The 16,170-nt window shown below is 47.7% G+C and overlaps 1 protein-coding gene across 3 annotated transcripts in view; it reads right to left on the bottom strand.

Moving 5' to 3' along the window:
* FMNL1 (formin like 1) overlaps positions 1–16,170 on the bottom strand; it is a 593,200-nt gene that overhangs the window by 16,716 nt on the left and 560,314 nt on the right. For 2 of the 3 annotated variants that reach the window (XM_069634230.1, XM_069634228.1), the window contains exons 23-25: positions 14,581–14,682; positions 12,545–12,643; positions 10,406–10,529 (exon numbers count right to left, since the gene is read on the bottom strand). In XM_069634230.1, coding sequence (XP_069490331.1) covers positions 10,406–10,529; positions 12,545–12,643; positions 14,581–14,682 — 325 coding nt within the window. Of the gene's footprint in view, positions 1–1,419; positions 1,525–10,405; positions 10,530–12,544; positions 12,644–14,580; positions 14,683–16,170 lie in introns of all 3 variants that reach the window. The other variant, XM_069634229.1, reaches the window with a different exon arrangement.

The raw sequence follows: 16,170 nt of genomic DNA, 5'->3' as shown, positions 1-16,170 counted from the left end.
AAAATACTTAGTGAAAGTGAAATTTCAAAGCAATCAAAATGTATATCCATGAAAAATCTAAAGGTCTTTGAAGGCCAAATGTAGAATAATCTTTAAGGAATACCTCACATTATTTGAAGAGTAAAACAACATGAAATATTTTAAATTTGCTAAAACAACAAGAAAAATTTACATGTTATACTGTTGTACAAATAAGAAAAATATAATCTCAAAGGAGATTTTAAAGTAATTAAAAATCTAAACATAACCTTCATTTTATCTATATGAGATCTGAAAAGGTAAGAAATGCAACACTGAAAAGGAACTGAAAAGCAATCTACAATAAATATTTAAGAACAGTTTATATATATATATATATATATACACACATCTAAGAACAATTTAAATGTAATACCAATGTATATAATCTGAAAAAGATACTTGAAAGTGGACCCAACCATAATGTGAAAGCAATACGAAAGAGCAAACTAACACAATTCTATGAACATTAAATTTACAATTAATAGAAAGTAATTGAAAACCAATTTGAAAGCCTACAAAATGTATTCTAAAAGTAACTTCAAAAGTTGATAAACAAATACTCAAAATTCAATATAAAAATGTATACACAATTTAAAGGTGAACTTAATCCCTCTAGTGCCTTGCAATAAATGTATAGACATATCAAGAAAGGAGAGGTTGTGGACTATTGGAACACTCTATTTGTCATCTCTGCCCCTCAGTGCTGATGGGAAATAACATTGTTACATCCCATGCAGGTTAAAGTAATTTCAAAATAAGATAATCCTAATCAAAAAGCAATAGTTAAAAAAGTGATCTTGAAAACACACCAAACCCAGTATCCAAAGCGGATCTAAATGTAATCCAAAAACTGATTAAATACAATCTAAACAAATCTAACATGTTTAAAGCGATATGTAAAGAACATTGGAAACAGAATTTGAAATCAGTAAAACAAAATTCAAAGGGTATGGTGAATGGTAACAATACATTAATCTAAAATCCAAATGAGCTGTAAAGTTGGTATCTAATCATGATCTATAATCAATTTGATGCTAATTAGCAAGCAATTGACAGGTAACCTTAAAACATTTCAGGAGCAATGCAGATTTAAGTCTATGACAACAATTTTAAGTAATGTGAAATGCTAATCTAAGAGCAATTAATGTTTAAATTGGTTTTCTCAGTCAGAAAGCTGTGATTATTAAAAGGTTTGTGTTTTTGTTCAGTCATTAGGAACCTGTAATTTGTTATATTTTTCTTAACCAAAACTGAGTGACAGAAAACGCTGTACTTAAATGTCTACATCCTCTGCTCAGCCACATTCTCCTTTCTTAAACTGTCAGATGTTACAAATAAACAAATGACCATAATTTCATATCATTTGCAATTGACTACCTCCATTCACTCAATGATTACCTAAGGGCAGAAGTTAGTGCGGACTCTCGTCGCTGAAGCTGCTGTCATATAAGAGTCGCGAGGAGCGCTTCCCTGTGCGAGCAGTGAAAGGCACAGTCTTCAAGGCTAATCAGGAGAAATTAGAGAGCAGACAGGGAGGAGACAGCGTGAAAAGAAAAGCACAGAGTAGACAATGAAAGGACAGCAGTCAGAAGAAAAGGTTAATTGCAGAGAATCAGAGCAAGCAGACACATGGTGGGACTCTGGCTACAGAAATTAGTAGCATTGAACAACCATCAAAGGGGTGTAATACATAACACACATTTCTCTTTAGTGAATCATGTGTAGATGGGGACCCTTGAAGCTTCTGAGTTGAGTGCTAGAAGGACAGATTAAAGTCAGGGGAGCAGAAGGGAGTGCTTTCATGAAGGCTGAGATCACGAGACAAAAGAGGTCACTGTTCAAACTAAAACCTTAACTTGCGTCCAGTTTTTATTTTGGGTACAACGGAGTCCCATGGCAGAATATATGAACCTGTAGAGGATAGTTGAGACTCAGATAAGCAGAGACCAGAGGTTCAGAAAAGGCAGAGATGCAAGCTTCTCTATGTGGTGAGTTTATTATCTGCACCAGTTAAACAATAATTATTGGAAAGCTGAGGCTTAGTACCACAGATATTTCACTAAAGAAACTCTCCCGGTCTTACAATGCAATATAAAACAGCAAATGGTCAGGTGTATTATTTGAAACATGATCACCAAGCAGATGTTTTGATGATGTTAAAAATATAAGAGGGGGACTGGCCACCAGGGGGCGCACGGATGAACGTCCTCTCCGTGTGAGCACCGCCCCTATGGTCACGAAATAGCGGCATGAGCCCCCGCTGACGGACCCCCCCACCGCGAAAGTGCGAAAATCTACAATCTGAAGAGACCCCCCCGCAGCGGAGAAGAAACCCGACGGAAATAGGGCCCGATTTCACCGAGAACGAGGCGTTTTCAGGAGCGCCCGCCTGCTGCACCACGGAAGACCCGAGAGCGGCGACCGCTGTGACGGGCCTCCCTGGCGGTGACGGTCCGCGCCCTGGGCCTACCGAGCAGACTGGACCCGGAACCCCAAAAAGTGACACCCCCCCGGGACCGGCATATGAACACGGGGTGAGTGAGGACCCCCACTGCGAGACTCCGCGGCGCCGGACCCCGTGCCCCGGCGGCGCCGCGTGACACGCGCACCTCCTCACTGCCGACGGTGCGTGTTGTGGCCTGTGCCCCGGAAACTGCGAGCTGTGCCCCGAGAATCGGACACGCTCTAGGAAAAGCAGGGCGTCGACCCCTGCAGTTGCTGCCTGCTGGATCCAGATCCCCATACTTGTGCTGCTGCCCCCGGCTCCACCGGGGGTACCGAGGTGCCGTTACGCACCGGGCCGCGCCAGATCCCGGCGGCGAGCCCTGAACCACGGCGCACGGCCCTAGACCCTCCCTCCTTGCGGTAGAGGTGGAGACGGCCCGCCTGAAGGCTGAGGAGGCCGCGAGACACCGTATCCATAGAAGGACGCAGCCCACGGCACGGTCCGTATGAAAGACTGATCCCCACATGCTCCTAACTACTGGCTTCCTTGGTATACGCTCCCCGTGCCAAACGCCATATTGAAGGAACAAGGGTAACCTGCTACCCCAGCACTGCACACGGGGCAACCCCTGCCTAGGAACGCTTCTGGACTGTGTAAACCCAGCGTTGGGGACACCAAACACTGCCCAAACGTCGTGCTCCACGTACAACGGATTCCCAGCAATCTGGCAGAGAAAGTCCCAACAGAGGTCTCCTAGAACGCATAGGTGACCCCAGCCCAGGGTGAGCATGGCAGCAATACCCTACCCCGTGACCCCCCGCTGACCTGACCCGAGGAATTGGCCCACACCACACGAAGTGCCGAGAACAAGTGACAACACTGAGCCTGCTACCCGTGCATCCTCCCAGAGGGTAGGGCCCCCTATCCAGGGGCGTGTGCCTCCTCCAACCCGAGATTCTGCGCATGGACCCGCGCCACAAACTGGCCAAATTCGCTTACGGACCATCCCCCGCACCCTCTAGGAACATAGACACCATGGCCACGGACCCATCGGAGGCAGGTGCTGCGGCCACCAAAGGAGACATTGCCACTCTACTCTCTGAAATAAAAAACATGAGTGCCAACCTTGGCGGCAAAATCGACAAAATCACCCAGAGAATGGACAGCTTCGAGGAACGATTGGAAAGCGTGGAGAATAATCAGACTTCGATTGATACCCTCGAAACTCAGATGGATGTACGAATTCGCAACATTGAGAAAAGAGAGATCGAGGCAAGGCTCAAGATGGATGACCTGGAAAACAGGGAAAGGAGAAATAACCTTCGTTTTTTCGGCATTCCGGAACGGGATGGTGAAACTGAGAAAGACCTCGGAGACACCATTCACGACATCATCAAAATACTAACAGCTGACGAAGACATTGATGAACCTAAGACTGAACGCATACACAGAGCTGGAGGACCGCCTGGCGGCCCGCGCTCTGTACTGGCCAAATTCCACCGATACCAAGACAAAACCAGAATTCTTGAAAAAGCCAGGTCTGGTGGCCCGCTCACGATGGGGGGCGCGCAAATCACCATCTTCCAAGACTTATCTTCACTGACGTTAGCCCTAAGACGCCTTTGCAGCCCCCTGACGAAATGGCTGAAAGACCAGAATATAAGGTACAGATGGGGATACCCCTTCTCGCTTACCTTCGAGCATGGTAGCAGAAAACTGATCCTACGCTCCGAAGAAGAAATCAAAGATTGTATCGCCGATCTCCTTGGAACGAACCAGGGAAGCAAGGAAGGTGTCGACGGCGAGCGCCCGGGAATGCAATGGGAACTCCAGGGCCCTAGGCGCAAGAGGGTGAAGGGATCAAGAAAATATAGACGCCCCAACAACACCCCCGAGCAGACCTGAGCCAAGGGACCCGGGCGAAATCTGAGCTGACCACAACCATGGTCACAGTGGGCTGCACTGTCTCCCGCGGAGATCCTTACATGGCGGACCCCGCTGAACGGATGTCGCCGCTGGCGGGGCATCCCTCCGGACCGAAAAGTGATGAGGACTCCCGTGGAGAGACCAGTAAACCGCACGTAACGTTGGAATTTTTCACTTGTTTGTTGTTACTGTTGTTGAAACTGTATAATGTTTGGGGGAGGGAGAAAGAAGATGGGGGCTCACCCTTAAGTAGCGATGGGAAATATGATCGGGACCGTGGGACGACGGTTCCTACTGATGGTCCGCCAACGGACCATACGTTTCCACCTTGTCCGTTCCGGACGCCGTCAACGGCTGCCGACGCAGCACACCCTATTCCTACGCTCAAACGAACGCCACCGATTATGGTGGGACACGAGAGAAGGGGAGAGAGATAATGAACACTTGGGAAATATACAAATATCACTACAATCGCTTCAAGGTGTCGCGTTTGCGATGACACAGGGTACCTGCAGGCCTTCCCGGACTCTGGTGGCGAATGATTCCAGGCTACAAACCGCCAATGGCATCGCATGAGAAGGACAAGGGCAAGGGCCTTCTCAGAATTGGGTCAATCAATGTGAAAGGACTGAACTCTCCCACCAAGAGGTCACTGGTACATAGAGAATTTCGAAGGTCTGGCATAGACATTCTCCTCATACAGGAGACGAAATTTGCGAGGGGTGGGGAGCGGACAGTTCTGGGAACTAGGGGAGGCACGGAATTTTGGGGCTCTGGCCCGCTCAGAAAGGGAGGAGTTGGAATCCTCATTAAGAAAGGAGTTCGGTTTGAATTAGAGAAGTCCTGGTCGGACGTGAGCGGACGAGCCCTCTTGATTGTGGGGAAAATTGCAAGGGTTCAGGTCACGATTGCCACAGTGTACTCGCCCAATACCGGACAGACCGCATTCCTCAGGAAAACGATCCCCAAAATAGTGCTGGAAACTGCAGGCCATCTCGTTGTGGGAGGCGACTTCAACCAGTGGATGGATCCATCTGTAGACTGGAGACCAGGCAACCCCGACACGCGGAATCAGCATAGAGGGGCCCGCACTGAATTCGCTGCCCTGATGGAGTTATACGACCTACGTGACGTATGGAGAGCACAGCACCACGACGAAAAGGGCTTCACTTTCTACTCGAACCCTCATGGCACATTCACGCACATAGACTATATATTCCTCTCGTCTGATTTAGCGAAGTCCACAAGCCATTCCAGTATAGTTCCGATTACATGGACAGACCACGATATGGTACTGGCAGATGTCGATTGGGCTGATCTGCCTGTCGCCGGAGGATCTTGGCGCTGCAATGAGTCCCTTTGGGCCGACACGGTTTTCAGGGGAGAAATGGAGACCGAGATTGAAGAATATTTCAGGACAAATGACAATGGAGAGGTCTCCAAACAAGTGATCTGGGAAGCTGGGAAAGCTACATGGAGAGGCGTGCTAATACGTGAGGGCTCCTCTAAGAAGAGAGAGCGGAGGATTGTTGAAAACAAGTTACGCAGTGAAATACACCAACTGGAGAGCGAATTGAGAGATGGAACAGAGGTAGACTCCGCCAAACTAGACATGGCCCACCGCAAAAGAGAAGAACTACGACTGGTGGAACATGGCCAGGTGGTGCGGAAATTGCAATTCCTGAAACAAACATACTATGAAAAAGGCGACAAGGCCGATGCGCTCTTAGCTGCTAGGCTCAGGGAACGGAGAGAGGAACGCAAGGTTAAGGAGATATCAGACCCCACTAGCTCCACGACACATACACCCTGCTCAATACCCGAGCGTTTTGCCACCTTCTATGAAAATCTATATACCTCAGAGCTGCTATCGGCTCACCCTGACATAGCGTCCTATCTGTCCCTAATTACCATTCCTACGGTAACACAAACAGAAGCCGAACTCCTTGATAGTCCCATAACTGAAAGTGAAACGAGAGAAGCAATCAAACGACTCAAATTAGGGAAGTCTCCGGGCGAAGATGGCTACACGGCCGGCTTCTATAAGACCTTCGCCGATCAATTGTCACCCTTCCTCACGGAACTCTTTAACGAGATAGTGAGCTCTGGGAATGCCCCAGATTCCTTTAAGAAAGCCCTCATATCTGTTATCCCTAAAGAAGGTAGAGACCCCAAATTATGTGGATCGTACCGCCCCATTTCCCTCCTCAATCTGGACGCAAAGATTTATGCCAGGGTATTGGCTGCCAGACTAGAAACTTTAATGCCCAAACTAGTCCACTCCGACCAGGTCGGATTCATTCTTGGCAGGCAGGGCGCCGACACCATGCGCAAGACTCTGCACCTTGTCCACGCCGGACGCGACCTTCGGGACGACCCGGCCCTCCTTTCGCTTGACGCGGAGAAGGCTTTTGATAGGGTGGAATGGGACTTCCTAGGTGCAGTCCTCCAGAAAGTGGGGATAGGCCCCAAATTCTGCGATGGGATACGAGCTCTATATGCCTCTCCCAAAGCGTCAATTTTCGTTAATGGAGAATATTCCAGGTGGTTTGAACTGCAAAGGGGGACCAGGCAGGGATGCCCGCTCTCAGCGATCCTGTTCGCACTTTCCCTGGAGCCTCTGGCACAAAAGCTCAGAGACGACTCCCGAATAGAGGGAATGCGGCTGGGAGGGATCGAATACAAAGCAGCGTTATACGCTGATGACATCCTCCTACATCTAACCAGACCTATGACCTCAATCCCTCATGCCATAGCCCTAATAGAAGAATACGGTCGATTCTCCGGATTCAAAGTGAATATGTCTAAGTCCATCCTCTTTCCCCTCCGAGGTGCCCCGGTTGAAAATGAGGCAAAGTTCCTCTCCCTTGGGCTTAAAATAGAACATGTGACATTACAATACCTGGGTATAAAGATCACTAGAACCCTAGACGACCTCTACGAGGCCAACTTCCCCCCGCTTCTCCGAAGCTTTGAAAGAGATCTCGAGAGATGGAGCAAACTGACGATCTCATGGCTGGGGCGTATCAATGCAGTCAAGATGGTGTGCCTCCCTCGCTTTCTATACCCCTTCCAGATGTTACCGATCGCGATACCCAATCAATTTTTTGTCGAGGCCCGGAAGACCATGCTGCGGTTCATCTGGCAGGGGAGGAGACCGAGGGTCCCATATGACACGCTTATTCTCCCCATAGAGAAAGGGGGGGTGGGTCTTCCTGACTTACGGAATTATTATAAAGCTGCCCAGTTGCGCGTCCTAATCCCACACTTTAGGGACCACAAACACCTGCAATGGGTCCAGATGGATAACCACTATATGTCCCCCGCCACGGTAGCAGAATGGCTCTGGTCCCCATACCAACGGGTGCAGAGGAGAATTAAACAACACCCCATATTGACTACTATATGGAACATATGGCACACCGGGAAAGGGATGCGAGAAGTCACCACCTGGCCATCCCCGCTCAGTCACCTATGGTCTCCTGGCGTAAATGACCATATTCCGAACCTGGAGCGATTCCAGTCATGGTATGAAGCGGGCCTTGAAAGGGTGGGACAACTCCAGAAAAAAGACTCGTTCATTACACTACCGGACCTGACAACGGCACTGGGGATAGGTACCTTATCGACATTTCACTTTATTCAGCTAAAAGGGGTGTTGACAAAATCTGAATGGAGAGTAAAATTGAGAAGAGACCTCACCGCCTTTGAGAAACTTCTGGACTCCAGATCAGAAATGAAGGGCCTCATATCCGTGATGTACCAAACACTTTTAGCAGCAGGAGGTGGCAACACAAAACCCCTCAAAGCCAGATGGGAAAAAGACTTAGGTGAAGAGATACTCCCCGACCAATGGGACCTGATGTGCAAAGCCGCACCCAAATCCTCCATCTCCAGCCAGTACAAACTCCATGCAATAAAGCTCCTACATAGATGGCATTATGACCCACTCCGACTCTCTAAAATGTCCCAATCCATGAGCCCGAAATGCTGGAGGAGATGTGGAGAAAATGCCAACTATTGGCACATGTGGTGGAGCTGCCCGCGCATCAAGGTGTTCTGGACTGAGGTTTTGGGATGGATTAAGGAGATAGATAATATCCACAGAGAACTTGACCCACACCTTGTTTTGTTCGGCCTTGAAAGGGACGAGGAAGAGTGGCTCCGGGTGAAGGGCCTGGCCCCCCAGCTGTTGTTAGCGGCAAGAGCCCTCATAGCGACCAAATGGAAGTCCCACCTGACCCCAGGGAAGACAGAGTGGATCAAAATCGCTACAAATATTTATGTGATGGAAACGATCACCGCCTCCTTGCACAATAAATCTGCGAAATGTGAAACCCTATGGATGGACTTCAAGAACACGTACATCTCACCCCCTTCTGCCTCTCAATCAGAGGAGCCTCAAAACCCGACCGGATAATGCCATGCCCAAAAAACAATACAAAATACAAAAAGCGAGTCATCTAAGTCCGACTGCCAATAATTTGCAATGCTTAGCCCTGCGCAAACCGCACGATACCGATACTAATGTTAGACGATTGCATGTGTGATGTACAATAAACCAAGTGGGGGGGGGGGAGGGTGGGAAAGAAGTACGGCAAACAGCCAACGAAGCATACTTGGGTAACTGGGACTGTCGCACGACTAAGAGACTCTTGCCATATTGTTTTGATTTGCATCTCGTGCCTGACTTGCCCTCCTGAGGGATGTAAAACTGTGTTTAAACAATGTTTGCAATTTTTCTGCTCTTTGTAAAACCAATAAATATAAAATTTAAAAAAAAAAAATATATAAGAGGGACACTGTCGCTCGGGATTGTAGACAGCAATCCTGCAGTTTAAGCCACTGGGTAAGAAGCTAATCGATCTCACATTGGGCAGAGATGGTATGGGTCAGGATATTGGACAGAGATCATATGATCCAGGAATGTGGGCATGGTTCCTTACACTTTGGACAAGGGTCCTGCACTTTAAGGCTCTTGACTGGAGTTGTGGCTTAAGAACTTTGGCAGGGATTCTGTCAATCAATACTTCAGTGGGGCATTCTGTCAATCAAGACCTTAAGTTGAGATATATTTACTCGTTAGTGGTTACGTAGCATAAGAACTTGCAAAGGCACATCTCATTCAAGACGTTTGGCGGGAATTTCAACAAGGGTCCTAACGTCGGTAGACTGCTGAATATACACGTTTCCTGTTTTACGCAGAGATCAAGATCTTGGCCATTCTCTACTAATGACCTGGTGCTTTTTCTTGCTGAGTGAACTTGACTGCTTCTCAGAAAAGGAAAGTACTGATGCAGAGTACGGAGCCAGTAATGTGGAGAGAGTAGCTATACTAATCCCCTCATGTTGATTTTTAAACTGGCCTCACAGTTTATGCAATGCACTGCTCTTGTTCTTGAGTGGTCTGGAATGCACCTCTTGTGATTAGTGATGAGCTAATCAGTCACCTCTTTGCACTAATGGTTAGGAAACTCTTGTGAGCACTCGGGACACCGGCCATTCTGATAATGCTTACGTGTCCTCCCGTCATTCGTGATACATGAAACTGCTCTGCTGGCAAGTGATATTGCACACTCCTCACTTGGATTAACACGAGATCCTACACATTCACAATGCTCTTGTGATTGGCAGTGTCACTGCATGCCCCGCCAGCAGCAATACAACAGCACAGCCACTGCCCTTAACATTGATGAAGTGTGCTCCCCTGATCACACCGACCCGCCACATCACACTGCTTCCAGTCAGGATTGGTCCATTACTGCGTGGCTGAATCGGTCGCCGGAGAATTGTTTGCAATCTTTTGTGTGCATTTTGATGCATATATATGAGGGTGTGGGTTTAGGGATATAATTAATATAGGGGGGTAAAGGTGGGGCTGCGGGAGGGGGTCTCACCATGGCATATATATACAGTAAAAAATACCTGTAAAAAAAAAAAGAAATTCGACCAATTCTCCAATGACAGATTCGATTCCACCGAATCACCGGAAACCTTCCAGTCCTGACTCACCTGTAATGATGTCCTCGATGGCGCCATCTCCTCCCTCGTACATGAGTGGCTCTTTCCCCTGCTGCTTTTTCTTTAGCTCTGCAATCAGGTCCACCTGCTGCCGCTTTGCCCTTAGAGCCGGAGACTGCAGAGAAACATTTGAAAAGGCTAAGGCAGAGGACAACGCTGTGATAAAGGGAAGCTGCTTGCACTGAACACATTTCTATCCTGTTTAAAATCCCTTAACCCAGCTGTTAAACCCTTCCTCCACTCTACCTTCAGTTGAGGCCTTTCTGTTCCTTCTATGTTAACTGGGGATCCAAGCTCTCTGATTCTGTCATGGCGAGAACAATTGTGACCAGGCAAGTAGAAGTCAAGAACCCACCCCTTGCTGGTCTGTTTATGAACACATTTCTATGGCAAGACAACCAGAACTTGCAGGGAACTATCCTACCGTCCAGCCCAAGTATTATTCTATGGAAGCCTTCATCCGTATCAAGGTACCCTGCGTGGATATCCACGGTGTGAACTGGGGGACTATAGTCCTGCAACATATTTTATGGACATTCCAAATGAGGTTTCTGATCATGCTGTTGAAGCCTGTGGTCCTGTATTTTGGCAGTGAGAATACAGAAAGAATATAGAATATACTACCAATGAATCTCCAGCAAGATTATTCTGCTCCGAGCCACGAGCTGTGAATATTACTCACTACTGACTGTTCTGTCTTGGAAATACTTCCCATTTACACTTATTTCAAGTGTTTTTTCATTAATACATCTGTTTATTGTTTTTTTCGATACAAGAACTTCATTATGCAAAGGCCTTTAGGGAAGAGAGTCATTCAGTCTTACATTGGCCTAGACTTCTCGGCACCACGAAAGCCTGTTAGATTTGCTTTTAAGCTAATATGTGACACTCGTAACGTGGTAATCTGGGGAGCATTGGAGACCTCCCTATGAGTCTGAGGGGGGATAGCCTTGCTCGAGAACTACTGTTCTTGATTAGTAACTTGATTCTCCCCCTGCCACGAAACTTGAGGAGACCCCAGAGCAGCCAATCGGATCCAGAGGAGGTCTTATGTGGAGAAGGCAGGGGAAGTGTGAATGTTCCTAGAGGCTGGCTTACCTACTTGGAAATGTCATTCTCTAATAAAACCCAGCCACAGAGGTCTGGCATTCCTTAATAAAACCCATCCACAGACGACTGGCATTCTCTAATAAAACCCAGCCACAGAGGACTGGCATTCTCTAATAAAACCCATCCACGGACGACTGGCATTCTCTAATAAAACTCAGCCACAGAGGACTGGCATTTTGTATTGAAACCCACCATGGAGGACTGACATTCCCTACTAAAACCCATACATGGGGGACAGGCATTTTCTACTAAAACTGAGAAATGGAGGACTGGCATTCTGTTCTAAACCGAGCTGCCATTCTGCATTAAAACCCAGTCAAGGAGGCCTAGTATTATGTAGTGAAAGCCAGCCACTGAGGACAGGCATTCTCTGCTAAAACCCAACTGTGGAGATTGCCAGCCATTCTGTACTGAAACCCAACCGTGTCGGCGGTCTGCCCTTCCCTATTAGAGCCCTATATTTGGCCCTACCATCCGTGTTCAACCTCAACCATCGTGGCATGCTAGTCTAACTTAAAACGAAACCATGGGTGCCTACAGTTCCATTCTGATTTAAAACCCAGTGATGGAGTCTCAACATTCAGTACTAAAACCCACACATGGAGGCCTGGAATTCTCTCCTTAAACCCAACCAAGCATTCTGTTCTGAACTTCAACCGTGAAGGCAGCCTGCCATTCTATATTAAAACTCAACAGTGGAGGCCTAGAATTCAGAACTAAAACCTATCCATGAGGGCCTGCTATTCTAACCTTAAACCTAATCTTGGAGGTATGATATGATAAGTCATTTATAACGCGGATGTACACAAGTGTTTCTAGGCGTGACCATTCTTCCCACTGACGGACGCTCAACATTCTGTATTAAATCCCAGAATGTAGGCCTATCCTTCTATACTAAAGAGTAACTATGGATGCCAGACCTCTGTGGAGCCGTTCACTCTGCCCTGCGGCCCACAGTGCATTTAGAGGGACGTGGAACTTTATGTTGCAGGTCGGGAATCGTGATCTAGGGCTTCTTACCTTGGGTGTTTGCGACTCCGGTTTAGCTGGTGCATTGGACTCTGCTTCTCTTGCGGCTGCCTCCTGTTTTTTCAACAGCTCGATGTCCTGCTCTGCTTTCTGGCAGGAATAAATGGACACATCTATGAGTCCAGAGCATTCACAGTCAGTGTTTTCTCCCATTAACATTCTCTTGCTCGCTCTAGGCTGGATATCGCTCTATCACGCCCCTGCGTACGGCATCCCTGTTTACTTTCTATGCCCATCTTCCCTCGTTCACTCTACCCCTCTCCTGGTCCTCACCCCCTTTGTCGTGTGTGCAGTATTCCTCTCCTATTTACACCTTGCCTTGCTTAGTCGATCCTCTTCCTGCTCATTACCCCCTTACCTGCAGCCCTCCCATGCTTGCTCCACCCCTCTCTGGCTCCCTTTATTGCTCTCCAGCTCCTTGTCAGATCCCCCACTCCTCTCCAAGTTGCTCAACACATGCATGCCTTGCAGACCGTATCCTTTTCTGCTTCTGCCACCCCTCTTTATTGTGCTATGCTTGTCTTGCTTGATCTACCCCGCTCCTGCTTGCTCCACTCCTTCCTCTACAGCTTTCTAGATCCCTCTTCTATCCAAGACATCCCTCTCCAGCTCACTTTAACCCGATTTCAAACATTCTTTCCTCTTCAGATCCCATCACCCCCTCCAACATCCACTACCCATGCATTTCTTGATGCTCGTCTCGTTTTCGGCCTTGCTCAAGTCCTCTTTCTTGCGCTATGAGTGCCTGGCTTGATCGCCCCGCTCCAGCTTCTGTTCCACGCCTTTCTCTTCTGCTTGCTTCATCCTGCTTGCCCTGTTTTTCCTGTATGCGGCATATATCTTTGGCCTGCTTATTCACTTTCGCTCCCTCTAGTTTTCCTGCTTGTTACATGCCTACTTCAACTCCTATTTTCTTTGGTCGCTTTTTTCTTCCTTCATCTTGAGCTTGCTCTCTTAACTCTACTCCTGCTGTCGTTATCCTCTCTCCTCCTCTACTCAACTGATCCCTGTTCTGTTTACTCCTTTCCTTTTCCTTTTGCTTTCCTGCATTCATTGCTTTTTCTCCTCACAACTTTTCTATCCAAATCTCTCTGTCCCCTCGCATGTTCTCGTGGACATAGACTGTGTGGGCATTTCCCAGGGTCGACATTAAAGGGGCTTTTCTGCCAATGATGTTGCTGTAGGTTTCAGGGGGATGGGAGATTTTGCCACTGCATGTTTCGTCGAGTTTCTTTCCAACGGATTTTGTTGAAAATATATGTGGGGGGTCGGTTTAAGTTAATAGTAAAGGCTGGGGAATAAGGGGGCCCACGGGGTCTTCCTCCATATATTGTCGGTAAAATCACCCATTAAAAAGATACTCGACAAAATCACATAGAACTGGTGTCAATACCCACAAGACCTGATCAAGTTAAGGGGTATTCTTGAACCCGATAGTGTTAGTGGCTGCGAATGAGGTAGGTATGAGTACACATTAAAGTGTCTCCTTTCACTAGACAGCCCATTTACGACATGACAATGAAAATCTTTTAATTATGCCCAGTGTCTCGAGTTAGACCCCAAAGGACTTCAGATTTTTGGTGCTGAGGCCCAAACCTTGACAAAGTTGCTCAATTCTTTGTTCAATTCTTCCACACTGCAACCGAAACATCTTTTCAGATTCCCATCTCCTGTCTTGTGTGCGGGATAATTGGAGGGTGCAAGGTCCTATGCTGACTTCCATATCTAGACTCGCAATAGGATCAGCTCTTTCAGCCAATTTAGGTACACAGAGGCGCTTCATACGTGTGACCACTCAATCACCTTTCCACGCTATAGTTTGCTGAGCTCCTGTCCTCTCAATTCCTTATCCCTTTGTCTCATCTCCTGCCACCTCCATTCCCTCCTGCTTCCTACTGATAGCAATAGACTCACTGTCTCGTGGACTCGGTTGCTTGTCCCAGACCGTGCTCAGATGGGCTTCATCTTTTGGGTGCCAAGCCCCGACCTATCATTTTTAACTCTTGCACGCTCCGCACGATCCTTACCTTGTATGCTTTCACAAAGCGAATAAACATTGGAAAGAACATTGATGGGGGCATGGTTTTGCCATTTTCACCAAAGTACTCCACTGTTGAGTTGTAGGCCTCCTGTGGGGAAAAGCAGATGAAAACCCATGAGTCTCTGGACGTTATGCACCTTTACTTGGCATCCTAAGAACATGCACCAGAGCTAAAATAAATAGTGTCTTTAAATCTCACATAAAAAGGGGCATTGGAAAATAACCTGCTATAGGAACACGTTTGGGTGAGGGCAATCTATTCTCTGCGGAAACCTGACAATTAATCCACTGTGAATGTACATGTTAAAGTTATAAACAATGTCCTTCAATTCAGGCGAAAACAAAGAGGCCGAAACATGTTTGGGGATGCTTGTGGTCTCGTGCAGAAGGGATGTGACCTAGCAGTTCGGGCTGGACTGCCACTTTTGGGGTGGGACCAAGCCTGATTTGCATATTGTCTTTCCCCTTCTGTAATGGCTTGGCAGGCAAAGGACGATGGTCTGGAGGGTGCCCAGAGCAATGCCAGTGGTTAAGATTAATTCTAAACCTTCCAGCCATCACCTCTTTGTTTTTGCTTTGTCACCCCGATTGGGACGGGTATGCCCAGACGTGGGTCCCGTGCCTGCTGGGCGTAGTGACCCAAGCTACTCCTCACTGATGAGGCCCAACAAGGCCGAAACATGTTTGGCGATGCTTGTGGTTTCGTGCAGAAGGGATGTGACCTAGCAGTTCGGGTTGGACTGCCCCTTTTGGGGTGGGACCAAGCCTGATTTGCATATGGTCTTTCCCCTTCTGTAATGGCTTGGCAGGCAAAGAACGATGGTCTGGAGGGTGCCCAGAGCAATGCCAGTGGTTAAGATTCATTCTAAACCTTCCAGCCATCACCTCTTTGTTTTTGCTTTGTCACCCCGATTGGGACGGGTATGCCCAGACGTAGGTCCCGTGCCTGCTGGGCCTAGAGACCCAAGCTACTCCTCACTGATGAGGCCCAACAAGGCCGAAACATGTTTGGGGATGCTTGTGGTCTCGTGCAGAAGGGATGTGACCTAGCAGTTCGGGCTGGACTGCCCCTTTTGGCGTGGGACCAAGCCTGATTTGCATATGGTCTTTCCCCTTCTGTAATGGCTTGGCAGGCGAAGAACGATGGTCCGGAGGGTGCCCAGAGCAATGCCAGTGGTTAAGATTCATTCTAAACCTTCCAGCCATCACCTCTTTGTTTTTGCTTCAATTCAAGCGGCCATGCTTGTGTGCAACTTCTTTTCAGTCTTCCCCTTGTACTTCCTTGATCTTGGGCTCTGTAGGGGAAGCCATCTCAATCTCCCAGAAGAGGGTGTAGCAGAAGGCAAGCTCATTGGAAGGTTGATGGAGTAATTACCGTTGTTTCAGGTGTGAATGTTTAGACAAAGCTTTCAGATTCCTGCCTGCCAAAGAAGAGGGGTCACATTTAAATTAGCCAGAGAAGCGTGAGCCCTCCATAGGTTGTCTGCCTCGGGTCCCATAAAATGCTCTTTTTTCATATGCCTCCCCCAATCCGCAACAGGCAAACAAAAAGAAAGCATGCATGCGTATTTACATT

This window comes from Ambystoma mexicanum, chromosome 13, assembly GCF_040938575.1.
Source record: "Ambystoma mexicanum isolate Mex_15411 chromosome 13, UKY_AmexF1_1, whole genome shotgun sequence".
Lineage (NCBI taxonomy): Eukaryota > Metazoa > Chordata > Amphibia > Caudata > Ambystomatidae > Ambystoma > Ambystoma mexicanum.
Note: the sequence above shows the minus strand (reverse complement) of the source record. Positions and strands in the feature narration are given on the sequence as shown.